Consider the following 18,106-nt stretch of genomic DNA (forward strand, 5'->3'; position numbering starts at 1 on the left):
TTTCACAAATTTATTCTTTAAATTCTAATTATAGTATCACACACAACAAAATAGTACCAAATATAAATGTAAATAAATTTTAAATTATCTCCAATTGTAAAAATGGGAAAACAGTTTCAAATAATTTTTAAACAAAATATATTTATATTTTTAATTTTTTTAATCAAAATTGTGTCGTTTTGTTTGAGAAAAAAAACATGCATTTAAATCATCAAAATTTTAAAATTGACGGTTCACCGATATTGACCAAATAAATTAAATTTGTAACTTCTTTAAATTCCGATTCCTTCAATTGATTCGTTCCAATTTTTAAAATACAGCTTAAAACAATTTTAAAATACAGCTTAAAACAACATAAGGAACCCGTTTGATGTTTTAAATGACCAGAAAAACACAAAAATTAAGAAAAGAACTAAAATATTATCTAGACAACGTATAAAAAGATGAAAGAATACATTTGTTGTAAATTTATATATTTTCTTGAATCATAGATATACCAACCAAACTCATGTCGATAGATATACTAGTGCAAAATTATAATTATAATTTTATTTAAAATAACTATACTCCTAATTAGTTAAGTAATTTTTTTTAAAGCAAATAATTGATTATGCAAGTGGGTATAATTTATATTTTCCCAACTACGTATCGATTATAACATAAACATAAACAAACCAATATCACATTCACGAGAACCCTGTGATTTTCATTTTCAGTTACTGTCATTCACTTCTGACTTTCTGAGTTCCACTCTCACATCACACACACAGGGAGAAGCAACTCTCACGATTCATATTCATCGTGACTATTCATCTTCTATCTCCATCGACGATGCAGCTTCGCCTTTCCTCCCAAAAGGTTTGAATTTGACAATAATCTCTCATCAATAGCTCCTTCAATTTTTGATTTAATCTCTCTTAATCCCTTATCAACATCTTTCTAGGGATAGGGTTTTCATCTTCCATAGCTTCCTTTTTTGTTTCTCTTCCAATTTATACCAAAATTCAAACAAAAAGGTATTTAGGGTTTACTTTTGCTTAGTCAATTGAAAATGCAATTCAGACGGCGTGAAGAAGATCATGCTGCACGGTCTCTTTCTCCGAAGCTGCGTCCCCACCACCGGCTTGATTCAGCTCCTGACATGTTTCGGAGAAACCGCCTCGACGGGTTGGATCGGTTGCCGGTTCAGCAGAGGAAATTGAATCCTCTGAAAGTAGGTGATGGGTTTGAAGGGAGGGATTCTGATTGGCATATCAGTGATCGGAGAAGTGGTAGGGTTCAATCAAGGTCACCTCCTATTGATCAAGCGAGGAAAAGGTCTCATTTTGATGATGGGGTTGACCATCAAACTTCTTCACGATCACCTTTAGGGTTGAGACCAAAGTATGAGTATTCAAAATCTATGGAGTACAGTGGTGTTGATGATGAAAATTTGGATGCAAAGCGTGTTTATCTGGATAGAGAGAAGGGCTTCATTGAAAGCAGCAGGTTAGGCGGTGGAAAGAGTACTGTAGATCAGAGGTTTTTGAGAAATGGAAATGAAGGAGGTTCATATAGGTCTATTCCGGATATCGGTGTAAGTGTACAATCACGATATGAGGAAGACGGTGAGAACTTTCATCCGCCGTCAAGGAGAGTGCCAACGGAGAGATTTGAGTATGAAAGGCTACAGCACCGAGAGCATTTACCTGTGGATAAGATACCGATCACAGAACCCCACCGTGGGGCTGATAAGAGTAAAACAATGTTTCATGGAAGGGATGCTTCCTATTCCAAAGAATCTCCGTCTTATGCAAAGGATTTTGCAGGCACTTCTTCTCACTCGAGGGACTATGGGAAATCCTCTGTGGAAATGAGGAGCAATTTTCTATGCTCGCACGGCGACTGTGTCTGTTCACACACATCTTATGATCAGCCTAGGGGTAGCGGAAAACATGCTGAATGTTTAGGGTTTAGTGGACATGGCCAAAGGCCACCTGTAGACACTAGTAGAGGTCCTGAAATTGGGCAGAGGAATACTACTTGCCATCAGTGTGAGCTTAGTCCCAGTCCTACCAGGTTTGAGCATTCAGATTATTTTAATTATAGATTGCATACAAGAGCAGCACATGATGAATATTTATGTCAGTATGATGATATACCTAGAAGGGTAGCTCCTCATGGTCGATTGGACTATGAGCAAGCTGTAATAGAATATGATAACAGAGAATTGTCCAGACATTATATCTCACACCCAGATTTAGATAGAACTGGTAAGAGTGAAGATTACTATGGAAACCCAAGAAGAGGTGTTTTGCATGAGCATGACCACTCTACATCAGAGAATCCAAAATATGTAGATTATCATGATATGAGAAGAACATCAGTTGCATCAAAGCAGAGTGATGCCTATCTGCGTTCTGGATATAATCATACTGAGATTGGGAATAGAATGCCTAATGATTATGAGGTTTCATATCGGGATGCACCAGAAGCTGATCATCAAATATCAAATTTAAGAACAGAATATGAATTTGGAAGAGATGATGCTGGAGGGCTTCAGCAAGAAAGGTTTCAGAGTTCACCTCTGTCTAAGCGTGATTCAGCAACCTACAGACAAGCTGCCAGAGTGCAGGAAATGAATCAGGATGTTGGCATTCATAACCATCCAGATAGACATATGAAAAGAAAATACTATGCCAATGAGGAAATAGATGTGCATGATTTGAGAACAATAAAATCAAGTAAATGGAATGACGCTCCTGAAGAATATGAAGAGTATTATGTAAATGAAGAGTGGGTCGATGATGAAGATATGAATATGTTGTACTCATATGATAATGTTGAATCCAATCATAAGATATACAGAAAGCATAATAATAAATACAATGAGTTGGAGAATGAAGAAGGTTTTCCTTCTAACAATAGGATATCACCTCAAGTTTCTATGGGATGTGTACAAAGACCACCATTTCGATTTCAGAAGTATTCCAATCAAAATTTAAGACATTCAAAGTCTAGTTCATCAAACTGGTATAAATCTCAGCATTTTTCTAGAAGAAATGCATATGAGAAACAGCCCAAAGGTTGGAAAAAGTATCATGGATACAATGAGAACAAGCATACAAGTAACGACGAATCATATGAAGATTTGGCTAGTGCTGCAGAACCTCAGCCAACCGAGGACTCTGAGGAGTTTTTACAAATGGTACATGAGAATTTCTTAATGTACTCAAAGAAGTTGAATATGAACCTATCTGTCCAAAGAAGGTACCAGAAACAAGGAAAAGCTGGTGGTTTGTACTGCATTGTATGTGGTAAAAGGTCTGTTTTCTTTTCTATAACGCTCTTTTATCAAATGGAGCACTTCTCTAAACATATTGAATCAGGAGGTCCCTAGTATTTAACTTACAGGTGAAGTCAAGTATGTGTAAGATATTATTCGTGGGATCACGCTTTAGAGAAATTACTATTGGTATCACGCTTTAGGGGATTTATTATTGGGATCACGTTTTAGGTCCATTACTCTTGGGATCACACTTTAGGTTATTAGGCATCATTGCTGACGCTGTACTTCATTTAAAGGGAATGCATGGACAGTTTTTGATAACATCAATCCCATGCAAATAAGATCAAACATATTTTGAACTGTTCTGTGGATGAACATGAGTCACACATTTTGCAGAAGTGGTGTACATTCTGTTGTTGGTGCTAATCAAATATAATTTTGCTACTGTGTTGCATTGGTTTGAAGTTAGGTTTAATGTTTGCTAAAGCTTGTATTTAACTTTAGTTTTGTGCTAAAGTTCATAAGTAATTATTACAGCCAGAAAAACTTGGGACCCGTAAAGTATAAATGGTCTACGGTCTTCCTAAAGAGGATTGCTGTGACATGCCATGGCATAGTAAGGATAAGAGAATACATATAGGTTAAAATTTCCTCGACAATTAGGATTGCTGGTCATATAGATTGAATCCTATTAGAAGTATGGCTATATAAGTAATTTCAGGTTTTAGATTTATGGAGGAACTTGATGGAGAGATATGCTGCATATGCATGACAGTTATGATTAATCTGATTCTGTAGTTGTTGATATTGAGGTTTTAAATTATTTCTCTGGCAAGCGATATTCTAGTAAGTTCTACTGAATCAATTAGAGTTGCTTCTTCATAATTTCTTTCATTACTTTTGAGGAATATATGGTTGTCAAACCGGAATGCTATTTATATATGCTGCTATATTCATTGATGCATTATAAAACGATAATTTTGAGGCTATTTCAGATAATGTTGGAGATTATAATATTCTAATTCTAAATACGATTTTTAGTTTTTTTTCTCTGCTGGCTTCAGTTATTATCATGACACCAGCAAGTTTTATTTCATAGCACATTCAAATTTTCTTCGGTTTCTGACATGAACTTTGTCAGATACATTATAATGAAAATAGTTATTTTCTATCTTTCTAAGTTTCTTCTGTGCATTTTAATGCTTGAAAAAAGTTTATAATGTACAAGTTATCAATAAGTTTCATGTCTTAAGATTAAGTCCTAACATGTTTTCCCTCCTGTTTTATTGTTTTTATGGTACAGTTCCTCAAAGGAATTCATGGACACTCGAAGCTTAGTAACTCATGCTTTTATGTCCCATAAGACTGGCCTGAGAGCTAAACACTTGGGTCTTCACCAAGCAATATGTGTTATGATGGGATGGGATACTGCTGTTCCTCAAGATACAGTAACTTGGGTTCCCCAGGTCTTGCCCCATGCTGAAGCTTTGGCTCAAAAGGAGGATTTGATTCTTTGGCCACCAGTGGTTATCATACATAATATTTCGATGTCGGATGACAATCCTCAAAATTGGAAAGTTATAAGTATGGAAACAATTGAGGCATTTATAAGAGGTGAGTTTTTGTTTGAATGCTGATATACTCTGCAATAATAATTATTCAAACTCTATGATTTTTAGTGAACCAAGTATATCTTAGTTTTCTGGTTGATTTGATACATAAATACCCCCAATTAAATGATGAACGTTTAGCACAGTAGATGTAATATTTTGTACCAACTACACGAATCCTTTATTCTTCCTCGGAATCTTTACTCATCAATTGTTGCCTTATGATAACTGCATACAACTAAGCCTTATCCCGTTAAGTGGGGTCGGCTACATGGATCAACTTTCGCCATGATGTTCTATCACGGACCATGCTTTTATCCAAATCATTTATCTCGAGATCATTTTTAATAACTTCTCTTATAGTCTTTCTAGGTCTTCCTCTAATTGTTTGCCTTATGATAAATGCATATTTGGCAATTTTTTATTTCTTTTCATGCTTGCAGGCAAAGGTTTTGTGAGGGGACGGATCAAACTATGCTTAGGGAAGCCTGCAGATCAAAGTACTATTCTGGTGAAGTTTTTGGGCACATTTGTTGGGCTGGGAGATGCGGAGAGGATTCATAAATATCTTTCTGATAACAGCAGGGGGAGAGCTGACTATGAGAAGATAAAATCCGAAGGTGTCAAAAGCTGCAGCATCAAAGAGGCTGATCAGGGAGACGAAGTGGAGAATTTGCTTTGTGGTTATGTGGCGATTGCGGAGGACTTGGAGAAACTAGATTTCAATAGCAAGAGTTGGAGCTCGGTAAAGAGCAGGAAGGAGATTGATGACCTGGATAAGGCTCCTGTTAAAACCGACGAGAGGCGATGATTAAAATATAATTGAAGGCTCTATCAGGAATTTCACGGTTCCTGGTGCTAAAATTTGTGTCCTAATTGCATAATTTGTCTTTCCCTATGGTTAAGTTAGTAGTTACTTTATATTCTTGGACCAGATATGCAATTTCAGACTAGAGTCCTCTGTAAGAGTTCAATTTCTGTTTGTGAATTCTTTTAACTGATTTCACTGAAAACTGATGCTGAATCCTGTGCTTTAGCCATATAGGATTTTAGATGACTTTCAGGATAAATGTATCCAATGTTCTTAAAATGTTATTTCTTTTAAATACAAAAAGCTAAAGAGAAAGAGAAAAAGGAGTGGTGTATACATGCACAATAGAGTTTTTTTTTTTGGTTGAGATCATGCTATCAAAGTTTTTGAGAACTATTAAAATATTAGTTTTTGCTATCAAACTTTTTCTCGAGAGTAATACAGTTTTAGTTGAAGAAAAACAGCAGAAACCTAAAACAAGAAACATTATGCAGATTGCAGGCTTATTTACATATGCAATTCCATCACTCAAGATCTTCAACAAGTTCTCACTGCAAAATATATTGTTGTTAAAATTGTTCTGTGCAATATACACAACAAATACACTTGTTTTTTATGAAATGAAAAATTTGACTAATGTTTCTGTTATTTTCTTTGGATGTGAGATAAATTTTGTTCAATGACACTCGTATTATGCAGCAACTTTGAAGGGCAGATAATCAATCTTTTTCTTCTTCAGAAGTTGTAAACTTGTTTAATGCTCCAACTTCTGTGAAATATTTTCATTTGTAACATGCACATGAATCATTATCATCTCAAATGGGATAATTAGGAGAACATATCAGTGCCAAGCTGAAAATAACGTGACCATTATACAGTGAGTAGACACAAGTGGAAAACTCCAAAGGCATTGATAGCCAAAATTCTATGTCTATTCCAGCTATTTATGGTACAGAAACCTTAAAGTTAAAATATTTCTTTTTCCTTTGTTCTTCATTTGTATTGGTGCTTTCTGTTTTTATTTTTCTATTATTTACTACCTCTTCTGGAAATTAAGGACCTTGATTGCATAAGCAAATACAAATAGAAACACAAGAACAAAAGCAATATGAGCCACAGCAACAACTCCAAGGAAGTCATATTCAAAGCCCATCTCTTGATTGAGGTATGCTTTTACTGATATTGTTCCAGCTCCAGGTACCTCTATTGGAGTCTCTCTGTCACCCAACTGTGATGTCACGAGACCATATACAGTCCAAGCAGTTGGACACCCCCAATAATACCATCTCCACCATATTGGAATTTCCTGCGAAAGTGAAATCAGCAGTTACATAATCAATGTGTGAACTAAACCAACTTCGTTGTGAAGGTTCAATACGTGTTCTTAATAATGCGTGAACTATATTTCTAAAATCATGCATACTAATGTTAAAATTTGTTTTGTCACTCCTCGAGTATAATATATCTGATCATTTCATTGTGATGCATACCGATTTGGGGATAACGAAACCCGAGAATATGTTCCAGAACACTAGAAAGAATGACATAACAATTGCAGCAATTTGATGGTTTGGTGTCAGAGACACAGTCATCATTCCATATAGTGTGAAGTAGACAAATGACATGAAGATGAAGTAGTAGAACCAGATGAACTTGTCAGCTTGCCAAGGGAATCCCATCATTGAGTAAAGGATAAGGGTATAAACAAATGTTTGGATTGCAACATATATACATTCTATTGCCACCTGCAAGTCAATGCTTGTCCATTTCATAAGTTTACTCAGTTATTGGAATTCACTGAACTGTAGTTTTTGTTTTGTTCTATTTTGTGTGTGAAAGGTTCAGGTTCATTTACCTGAGCAAATGCATAAGGGAGAGCTGAGTACATTCCGGCCGCTTTTTCTCGGTAGAAGACTGTTCTTTCTACTGCTACTACAGGTTGAACTGCAGAAATGTTGGTGGCTCCAAGAAATAAAATAGCTGAATACATGGCTCCCTCTAAATTCATAAGATCTTGTTCTTTGTGTCTGCAACAAAATTCTTTTTAGTCATCACCTATGGTACTCTTGATCTTACTTGATTCATATTTTTTCATATCAAAGGTTAAAAATGTAACGACAATCTGTATCTTTAAGTACAATACCAACTTCGAGACCAAGTAGACTTACATTTTATCTGCTTTTTTCCAAAAAACGAGTCCAAAAATAACACCTACAGATATCGACAGGAAGAAACGGATGGCATTATATTGAGGATTCCTCCAGTATGACCAATGCTGTTTCCAGAAGCAAGCTTTGCATTGAGTAATGAAAGACCGGGAGTGTTTAGAAGCAAAATTAAGATCTTTCGTTCCTGGTAATGGCATGCTTAGCTCTTTAATAAGTTCTTGATTCGTCCTGAAAAGAGCTTATATCAGAAACGAGTAGAGAAAACCTTCAAATTTCAGATTGATAAAAAGAACAATGCTAGTAATATGAGAATGTAACTTCAACTAATACTTAACTGATACAATTCTGACTTAGTAAACAAATCTGCAAAGTCTACACTTAGCTGAGACTCAACTGTTGGAGAACTAATCTCCAACATCCATGTGGCAGGATTATATCCTTCTTTAATTCTCGGAATTCCCGGAATAGCCTGAAAAAGGTTCACATAGTTTAAAAGATTACATAATTTAAGAATTTTTCATATTTTGCAATGCCGAAGTCATACTCACCTCGAAGTACTTAACAAGCTTCTGAGATTGTTGACCAAGTGGACCACTGTATATTATTTGTCCTCCTCTCTTCATCAAAAGCAGCTGAATGAAAGACGAAATTGAGAGAGCGTTGTTTTTTCATAACTCTCACAGAAGTAAAAATTCATCTCCCAGATTTTGAGAAAATTATACCTCGTCAAAAGATTCAAATATATCGATGCTTGGTTGGTGAATTGTGCAGACCACAGTTCTCCCTGTATCCGCTGTATTTCTGACAGTACGCATAACAATCGCTGCAGCTCTAGCATCAAGGCCTGATGTTGGCTCATCCATAAAGATGATAGAAGGATTTGCAACCAATTCTACAGCAATGGTGAGTCTCTTTCTTTGTTCTGTCGATAGACCATCTATTCCCGGAAGTCCTACTAAAAAATTCCTTAATGGATGTAGCTCGACAAGTTTCATAACTTCCTCAACAAACATCTGTAGCAAGAGAGGATGGTTAAGAATAGATCAGTATTTAAAGTTGAATCGCCGATGATGATTTAGCTACATATTTGGAGTTCAATGTAAGAGCTGATTATAATAAAGCACACCTTCTGTGTTTCTTTGTTGACCTCCTTACCGAGACGTAGCCAAGCAGAAAAAACAATAGATTCATAGACTGTAAGATTCGGAGAGTGGATATCGTTTTGTTCACAGTATCCACTGATTCGAGCAAAAGTTGCTTGATTCTTTGGATAACCGGATACACTAATGCTTCCTTCAATATAACCACCGGTTTTTCTTCCAGCAAGAACATCCATCAGTGTGGTTTTTCCAGCACCAGTTACACCTACTAATGCTGTTAGTACTCCAGGCCTGAAAGCACCACTTACATCTCTTAGTAATTGGAGCCGACTCTCCTCAAATCCTTGTTTTTTCATTTCCTGCTACGAAAGTACTAGTAAGACATCGTAAAGGCAATGCTGAAGTGCATAGTAAATGGAGACGATTAAAATGAAGATAGAGTGCGCAAAACTTACGGCTGGCATATTGATGTAGTAATTCACGCGATCAAAAGCAAGTGATAGGGGCCTAAAGGGTAACACCATTCCTCTCTTTGTTGTTGAAGTGTCTGCTTTGAGAATTAGACTCTCTGAGGTGTTTCTTTCTGCCATTTCAATGGCTGCATATAGTCATTTTAATTATAAAACTGTCACATTGTTTTCCTCTTGTATAACATTTTTTTCAAATAAAACCGAAATTTAGTGCCTAAGAACATAAACATTTGATGAAAATAAATAGGTATAGTTGAGTAATTACATTCAGATGATTTAGCTTTTGAAACATAACTCTCTTTTGTTGTTTCCTTTTTCTCATTTTCCTCTTCCAGAAGAATGGATTTAGAATCTCCAAATGCTGCAATTCAACTTTATGACCTTGTTAGAGACAGTCTTATAGCAGAAACCGAAACCGAAACAAGCAGTATGGAGACTTACGATTCAAAAATGTCAGCGCGATAATGAGAAGAACGTTGAAAAGCAAGGAAAAGCCTAAGAGAGCACCAATACAAATCCAGTACCAATATTCTTCTGTAAACATGTTTCTAGCCTTAAGAAGAGCCTTCCCAACTGTAGGTTCAGGTACTCTTGGGTCCAAATTGGGCTGTAACGGATCGTTAAAAATATTTCACTTTAATCAATATCGATTTTAAATGTCGTACAAAAGATGGTCTGTATTTGGTTAGAAGGAAAATCAAATCGAAGAGTTTTTTTTTCTCAGGATCTTACAGAACTCCATCTCTCGTCGAGGAACTCATTGATGGCAATAGCATTCTGACCATACATCATAGGAGAAGCATAATAGCCCCATATCATCCATGGTTCAATGTCATCTGTAAAGAACATTATTAAAGTTGCATAAGTCATTCTTCTAATACCTTGTTTTCTGCATACATTTATCTTTTACGAATGAAGTTCATGAGATGCTAAAGAACAAATAGCGCTCACCTCGGGCGATAATGAAGCCGCCAAGTAAGAAAACAAGTAGCAGTATAAAGGTACCAAGTGTGTTTGCCACAACTTGTGTTCTTCCAATAGCAGCAATGAATCGGAATAGAGCTAAACTCATCTGATGAATGCAGAAGAATGCCAAAAACTGACAACAAAATCTGTTACAGTTGTACAAATTCAGTTTCGAAAAATCAGATTATTTCTTGAAAATCAGATTATTTCTTGATAAACAGCAATTGCGGATTTTCATACCTACTTGCAGCGGGAGCAAAACCGATAGTGTAATAAGTAAGGACAACCCATAATCCTGATTCCAGAAAAGAGAGAGGGATTCTAAGGATCCATATGGGAAGTGCAAAAGCCCAAGCAGGATAAAATAACAAATCTCTCTGCTTGAAGAAAACCGGAAGTCGAAATATAGTCATTGCAAGCTCGGCCATTCCATTGAACATCAAATTAATCAAACTGAAGAATAATGCACCATAGTATTTTCTCCCATCTTCAAGTTTACCATATTTCATTTCTGTTCGAAAAAACACTGTCATAGCAATCAAGGACATAATCATAATCTGACTAGTCTTGAATATGTATATAAAAGCGCTTCGTTTCATCAGTAGCCACTCTCTTGCAAAACATGCCTTGAAGAGTTCGAGTTTTGAGATTCCATATTTATCCTTAACCAATGCAGCAGGATGAGTTTTCGACCGATCATAAGGAACCTCTAGCTCTTGAGAAAGTTGTTGTCCAATGCTATAGCTGTTGAAGTGAGTTACGAACTCGGGAACACTGATATAATGGTATGGTTTGTCCCTTATGAACCAGTACTGCTCTTGATCCTTTTTAGACGTAACCTCTTGTAAGAAATCGGCAACTCCTTTTCTATCTGGACATTTGAATCCTACGCTCTCGAAAAAACCGAGAACGTTTTCACGCGGGCCTTGGTAGACAATATGACCTTCTGAAAGTAAGATTATGTCGTCAAAAAGATCAAATGTTTCTGGCGCAGGTTGTAAAAGAGAGATTATCATTGTGACATCATTGATATGAACTAGTTGCCTCAAGAATCTGACAATTTGGAAGGTTGTTGAACTATCTAGACCCGTCGAGATCTCGTCCATTAAGAAAACTTTAGCAGGTCCTACCAGCATCTCACCTGCATTTCATTATACCGAAGCTTCATTGCGTGAGCGTTGAACAAAGAGAAGATATTTGAAACGGAAAACAATCGAAGCATTAGCTCATGTTTTATATAACTATTTTCTCGTACCTGTAGTTAACCGCTTCTTTTCTCCACCGGATATTCCCCTTCTCATCTCATCTCCCACCATAGTATCGGAACACATTTCAAGTCCAAGAATCTGAGTCAATTTTCATTGATATAAGACAGCAAGAAATATTAATATGTAGCACGGACACAGACATACCGATACAAACACGGACGTATCTTTTTTCAGAGGTGTTGGTGCCACAGAGAATATCATAATGCCACACAAAAGGTATAGTAGTAAAAAAGATATAAAGGCGTCAAACCTTGAGAACATAATCTGTGATGAGACTTGTTTCCTGACCTCCGACTGCAGTGGCTTTCATGAAAGCATCTATATCTGGATCAGGTTTGAATCCGGCCTGCTTTTCTCTCCTCGTCAATTCGACAAGTAGATCATGCCTTGTTCCAACTCCCAAGCATCGTCCGGAAAAGTCGAGTGTCTCTCTTACTGTCATCTCGCCATGATGAAGATTATGTTGACTGATATATGCACATGTTCTTTGAGGAACAAATTCTGATAACTCATGACCACAATAAGTGACTCTTCCTGATACCTATTGAAATGAAAATTTTGATCATGCAACGTGTATAATGTGCTAAGTCATATACATGCTCAGTTGCATCATTTAGATATATAAATCATAAAATGATAGAAACATATATATTGTTGCTTTTTTTATACCAACCCTTAAATCTCTGTCTAATTTGCCAGCAAGTGCCTGCAGAAGAGTAGTTTTTCCTGATCCGGGAGGTCCCAATAGTAATGTTACTCTGTACAGTATTTGAGAAAGATAGATACAAGACTAGTGAGAAAGATGAATACAGTAGCTTTTGTTTTAATCTACACATATTTCACTTATTTGTTGCAACTTCTTTTGCATGTGTCTCTTTTTTGTGTTTGAGTAAATAAACATTTCTCACATGTCATTCATGAAAGAATGAACCTTAAAAAACCCAGAAAAGAATGAAGATGTTTTAGAAGTGATTTATGTATGGAGTTTAATGGTAGTGTAATATCGATATAAAAAAGTATTACATATTCATTCAATCTGAATAATTTAAAGTGTAAAATCAGAGAATAATTTAAAATTTATAATTTAACTTCGCGGGATTTATGGTTGTGTTAAAAATAATTTTCATCCCTTTTCTCTTATCTCTTATGTCAAATGTTATCCAACTTTTTTACATTATTTATAAACGTTTTTTTTTTCTTTTTTAGAGATGAAACACAATGAATAGCTGAAAAAATAATTTCACCCAAAACATAATTATATTGTGTTGGGTTTAAAGAAGAAAAAATATTTATGAAATTAACTTTTTTTTTTCCTTCCTTCTAACAAAATAAACTCTCTCAAGGACAATTTGCATCTTTCAGAAATCAAAGACAAACTTACGGCTTTCGGTTCTATTTTATAAAAAAAAATTATTCGATAAATAGAAAAATTAATTCTTGGTAATAAATAAAACTGAAAAAATATATTATGCAGAATAGATATTTTAATTTTAAATATGCTAACTATAAAAGAAATTCCATATTCTATGGGTGCGTGAGCTTATCTTATTTTATTTTAAATACATTAATTTTTATTTTTCTATTTCATTAAATTACTTATAAATTTTTCTTTTTTATTTTAAATTTAAATTGATCTCTTTTATTTGGACTTATCATTAGAGTTGTCAAATGGACCGACCCGATTACTTCATGTGTAAAAAATGAGTCCGACCCATTTATTAATAGACCATGTGGCTCGGTGGGCCAGTCACTCTTTTATTTCAATATTATAATTTTAAATTTATAAAAAGAATCTAATAGATAAAAGCTACACAAAAGAGAGTAATGATAAACTTAGTTAATTGCTATTTAAAATATTCATCAAATCAATATCCATATATACGAATCTCACGAAGATATCTATGTAAAAGTAGAGAAAAACTGAATATTATCTCTAATACTTATAAAAGTTTCTCTTTATCTCACAACTATTTCTTTAACTATATCATCTTGAAACATATATTCATTCTCTTTAATTTTTCTTTTTCAATTGAAATACTTTTATGCAATTATACCTTAGTTCGATATTTTTTTTCTTCCAAAATTAACTAAAATTATTTTAAAATTTTATTTTAATGGGCCAGCCCGAAGTCCGCTTGACCGGCCCAGCCCGGCCAATGAAAAACATAAGTTTGGTGCCGAAAAAGATAGGGTTGTGTTTTTTAAATATTTTTTGCGGCCCGACCCATGATAAAATACAAGGCTCGTGGGCCGGCCCAATGAGCCGAGCCCATTTTGTCAATTCTACTTATCATAATAAATTCTAGAGATAGTCTTGCACTATTTTTTTTTTTTAGATTTTTATTTTGAGAGGATTTTGGTTTGACTTTTTTTTTTTATAATTTTTAATTTTATAATATATTTGGACTTTATTAAAAAATTATTTAATATTTTTTCTATATTTTATTATAAATTGTTTTAAACTTATCACATAAGTTAAGAAATACAGTTAATTTTATAAGAAAGAAAAATTAAGAATTATTTAACAAAATTATATATAAATTATTTTTGCATTGTTTCTTTTATACTTGTCACATTGAATAGGTAGACAAAATTTAATAGGAATTGAAAATGTCAACAATGTTTCTTTTAAGACGGATACTGAAAAAGTGTTATCTCTCTTATTTTAATATATTAAGACTGACATTGAAAAAGTTTTCTCTTCCATAGGGTAGGTAAAAAAAACATATTATGTGGTAGTTATCCAACCACGTTTAATAAAATGAGCTCTTTTATCTGTCAAGATTAAAAAGATATTCAAATGAAAATAAAATTAGGCTCTCCTTTGGTCTGTGGTCTAAAAAATATTGCTAGTTATGATATTGATCAATTAATTGCATGTGTGGTATTTTTGTTTATGATGCACCGATATTTATAGATTACTACTAGGTCTTCTTCCATGACATAAGGTTTTTCACATTTCCAACACATTATTTAAGACTATTCAAAACGGTGGTTATCTTATAGCCAAAATTTCCTCTTTTATCTTTTTCTTAACATAAATTAAGAAACCTACTACTGGTACTAGTACTATATATAGGAGTAATGTAAGAGTAATAAATATGGCCCCATGAGTCAGTTACCTTGCTGGTTTGATAATTCCACTCACATCTTCAAGTATTTTTATTACACTTTTCTTTGAAGGCACAACCTTCATTGCTCCAAGAACTCCCTGTTTTTAACAACCAAATTTTGTTACACAAACCCTTTTATACACAACATACTTATATACTCCATCTGGCCTTATTTATAAGTAAAGATTATTTTTTTAGGTTCATTGAGTAATGAGTATATCTGGTCTGCATAATAGATTATATACATTCATTACTCAATGAACCTAAAAATAAAATATTTGCTTATAAATAAGGTCGGAGTAGTACAAATCACCATAATAATATAAATTTAGAGAAAAATTTGCATGGATACGAACATAAATCATGAGTGTTAGGAACAACCAATAAGAAAAGAGAAAATTTTAAATTTATTTAAAATTTAATTTCTTTTTTAATTGGATTCATGGGGTGGTTGTGATTGAGTAGGAGAGGAAAATTTTTTATTTTATTTTTTAATTAATAAAAAATTGTGATTGGTTGTTTGTATAACCACCTGTTATGTTTGTGCTCATGCAAGTATTTTTCATAAATTTATTTGGTTAATAATTTTACAAAATATTATTAATATTATTGTAAATATTTTAAGAAATAATATCATCTTTCCGACATTAAAAAAATTAACATGCAACAGCATACTAATAAGATATGGTTGGACCACGTATGTCTAAAATATTTTTACATTATTAAACTTTTTAAAGCATTTTACAACTTTTAATGTTAGGACAAACTTTTATGTAAAATCCTTTTTAAGATTTTTTTTTCCTCTTTTGACATGAGAAAGAAGAATAGGACACCTAAGTACTCCGTGATTAAATGCCCAGATCTCTTGATAATTTTCTTATGTCTTTCTATAATTTTTTTTTTTACAAATTATTAACTGTATTTATTTATTAATATATCTTTAATTATTTTACATATATGATAAGATATCTAGGTAAGATGATTAATGGAAATTTTAACAACATATAACTAGATGGAAATTTAAACAGCGTATAACTTTTTTTTTTATTTTATAAAATGGTCTCTTTTCTTCCGTACCGATTAATCCATCCGAGAGTATTATTGTTTCACGTAACCTCCGAAAATTAATCCTAAGCTCCTTCGAACTCAGAACCTAAAGGGAACATACCTTGAGACATGTAACTTGATAATTAACTATAGATTACAATATTAAGATAAGGGGGAAGAAGTATAAGTGACGAAATGTGGTTGAATAAATGATGGATGAGTCTAGGGGAAACGTATGATAGCAAGGGGTCCACCGACATTTGATACACCATGTTAAAAAAAATATTGAATTTAACTTATTTTTACAAAATTGATTAGTAATGTGAAGATTATTCCACTTATAACCAAATCTTCCCGTTATATATTATTTAATGTGGAATTTTTAATATATGAGTGAAAAAATAAAATTAACAAGTGTTTTTAAAAGAGAGTTAGTGTTAATAAAACGGATCTGATGTGTTAAACATATCTGTTTTGTTCGTACTTTTTTTATAGAACCGACCAATATTTTAAATTCCCAACTTCAAATATGTCCGCTCTGTTTTTTTTCAGACTTTAGCGAGTACGGACATTTTTATAAAATTTTATATTTTTAAGTCTAAAAGGTACAAAGTCTACATGCACTTTCCGTCCCGCCGTCATTTTTTTTGCTGAACGGTTCAAAATTTTAGACTCGCATCCTTAACTATGTTTGCTCCGTCTAATTATTTTTACGAAATTTTGACACCTAGGATATCATCAACTAGAGTTGAATTCCACATAATGTATAATTCTTATCAATTGAGATTTAGGATATTTTTGTATTAACTATAAAAAAATGTTTTTTCTATATTTTTATAATTTTTTTTTACAATATTAAGAGTTTTATAAACTCATTAGTTATAAATTAAAAGAATAATTTTGACATTAAATGAATGCACATTATTGAAAATTAATATTTAACTAAAATCAGAATTTTTGTGAAATAAAATATAAAAAATAAATTTTAAAAAATTCAAATAGTTTTAAATTTAAATAATTTTAGTATCTAATAAAAGTTATATTAAAATTATGAAATGCCTGAAGTAATATTTTAAGAAAAATTAATAAAATTAATTTTTAAGAAAAATTATTAAAATTAATTTTTTATTTACATTTTTTTCGAAAAAAATTATAATTTTTTCTAAACAAAAATATATAATATTATAAAATTATTTTAAAAAATGGTTGAAACAAGCTGATGAGAGTCTTAATTTAGAAGTAAAGTGTAATTAAGTTGTAAAGAGTAATTATTATTACAAAGAGTAGAGTAGGTAAAAAAAACAAATAATAGGAATGATGGTGCCCACCTATTGAGTAGTAACTGACAAAGAGTTAATACCTCTATCACATTCATGGTTGAGTTCACAAGTGTTGGTAATGATCTGCTTCCATTAAATGCATCTCCTTCAACATACAATTTCTCAAATCTCACTTCCACCTTTGGAATCTCTATCTCAACCCTGAAAACAACATTATCTTAAAAAAAAACATATAATCAAAACTAAATAATTAAATATTAGTAAAACAAAAAAGAAAAGAAAACCTTTGAATCCTCTCCCTTATCTTAAAGAGAAACTTTTCATTATCTTCTTCAACCCTAGTTAATATACCATCCATGAGTTTACTCTTATCATGAATACCAAGCTTTGATATATCAACTTCTTCATAACTAAATCCACCACTCTCAATAACTTGTTTCACAATGCTTTTCCTTAGCCTTTCAAAAGTAGGAAGCCTTTCTATGGCTGCCCATTTAAGCTCTTCCTCATCATCAACAATTATTTCATTCTTGTTTCTCTCAAAAACATCATCACCACCACTTGTTGATGCCCAACTTCTTCTACTTGAAGATCCTATATTCATCCTTAGGCTACTTATTGACCTCAAAACTTCTTCTCCATCTAACCCTTCCTCCATTTTACTTATAGTACACTTGTGTGTTGTGTGTGCTTATGGTATTAATGAAATTCCTAATAGGTAGGTATTTGGTAAGGAGATTTTGAAAGGAACATAAATCATTTATGGCTTGGACTTTATGGATTATTTGGTGTTGTGTCAAGACCAATTTAATTATACCTTTTCACTATACACCTTATTAAGGAATGTTTTATTTTTGTTTTTTAAATATAATGGTAAAATTTACATTCATACACTAAAATTTATACAGAAATAGAAAAAAAAATAAATAAAAATTGCGGACAATAAAATTTAATCTTTTTAAAAATTACATCTATTAATTTAGATAGACGACAACATTATTATGT

General features: G+C 33.0%; 2 protein-coding genes across 2 annotated transcripts; one reads left to right on the top strand and one right to left on the bottom strand.

Moving 5' to 3' along the window:
• The first annotated feature begins 655 nt into the window (after positions 1-655).
• LOC131624852 (uncharacterized) lies at positions 656-6,012 on the top strand. The gene is made up of 3 exons (XM_058895774.1): positions 656-3,303; positions 4,572-4,882; positions 5,322-6,012. Exons 1-3 carry the CDS (start codon positions 1,052-1,054, stop codon positions 5,687-5,689), a joined length of 2,931 nt encoding a protein of 976 aa, XP_058751757.1. The 5' UTR covers positions 656-1,051; the 3' UTR covers positions 5,690-6,012.
• Positions 6,013-6,571: 559 nt separating this feature from the next.
• Positions 6,572-17,863, bottom strand: LOC131624851 (pleiotropic drug resistance protein 2-like). Its single transcript, XM_058895773.1, has 20 exons — positions 17,386-17,863; positions 17,182-17,302; positions 14,784-14,872; positions 12,335-12,419; positions 11,912-12,202; positions 11,649-11,739; positions 10,634-11,534; positions 10,379-10,539; positions 10,160-10,263; positions 9,869-10,034; positions 9,693-9,788; positions 9,413-9,555; positions 8,984-9,316; positions 8,580-8,870; positions 8,406-8,489; positions 8,193-8,326; positions 7,858-8,085; positions 7,545-7,716; positions 7,180-7,434; positions 6,572-6,995 (listed from the first exon to the last, which is right to left on the bottom strand). Exons 1-20 carry the CDS (start codon positions 17,757-17,759, stop codon positions 6,726-6,728), a joined length of 4,389 nt encoding a protein of 1,462 aa, XP_058751756.1. The 5' UTR covers positions 17,760-17,863; the 3' UTR covers positions 6,572-6,725.
• Between the last annotated feature and the right edge of the window lie 243 nt (positions 17,864-18,106).

The sequence above is a fragment of the Vicia villosa genome, unplaced genomic scaffold (assembly GCF_029867415.1).
Source record: "Vicia villosa cultivar HV-30 ecotype Madison, WI unplaced genomic scaffold, Vvil1.0 ctg.000163F_1_1, whole genome shotgun sequence".
NCBI classification, from domain to species: Eukaryota; Viridiplantae; Streptophyta; class Magnoliopsida; order Fabales; family Fabaceae; genus Vicia; species Vicia villosa.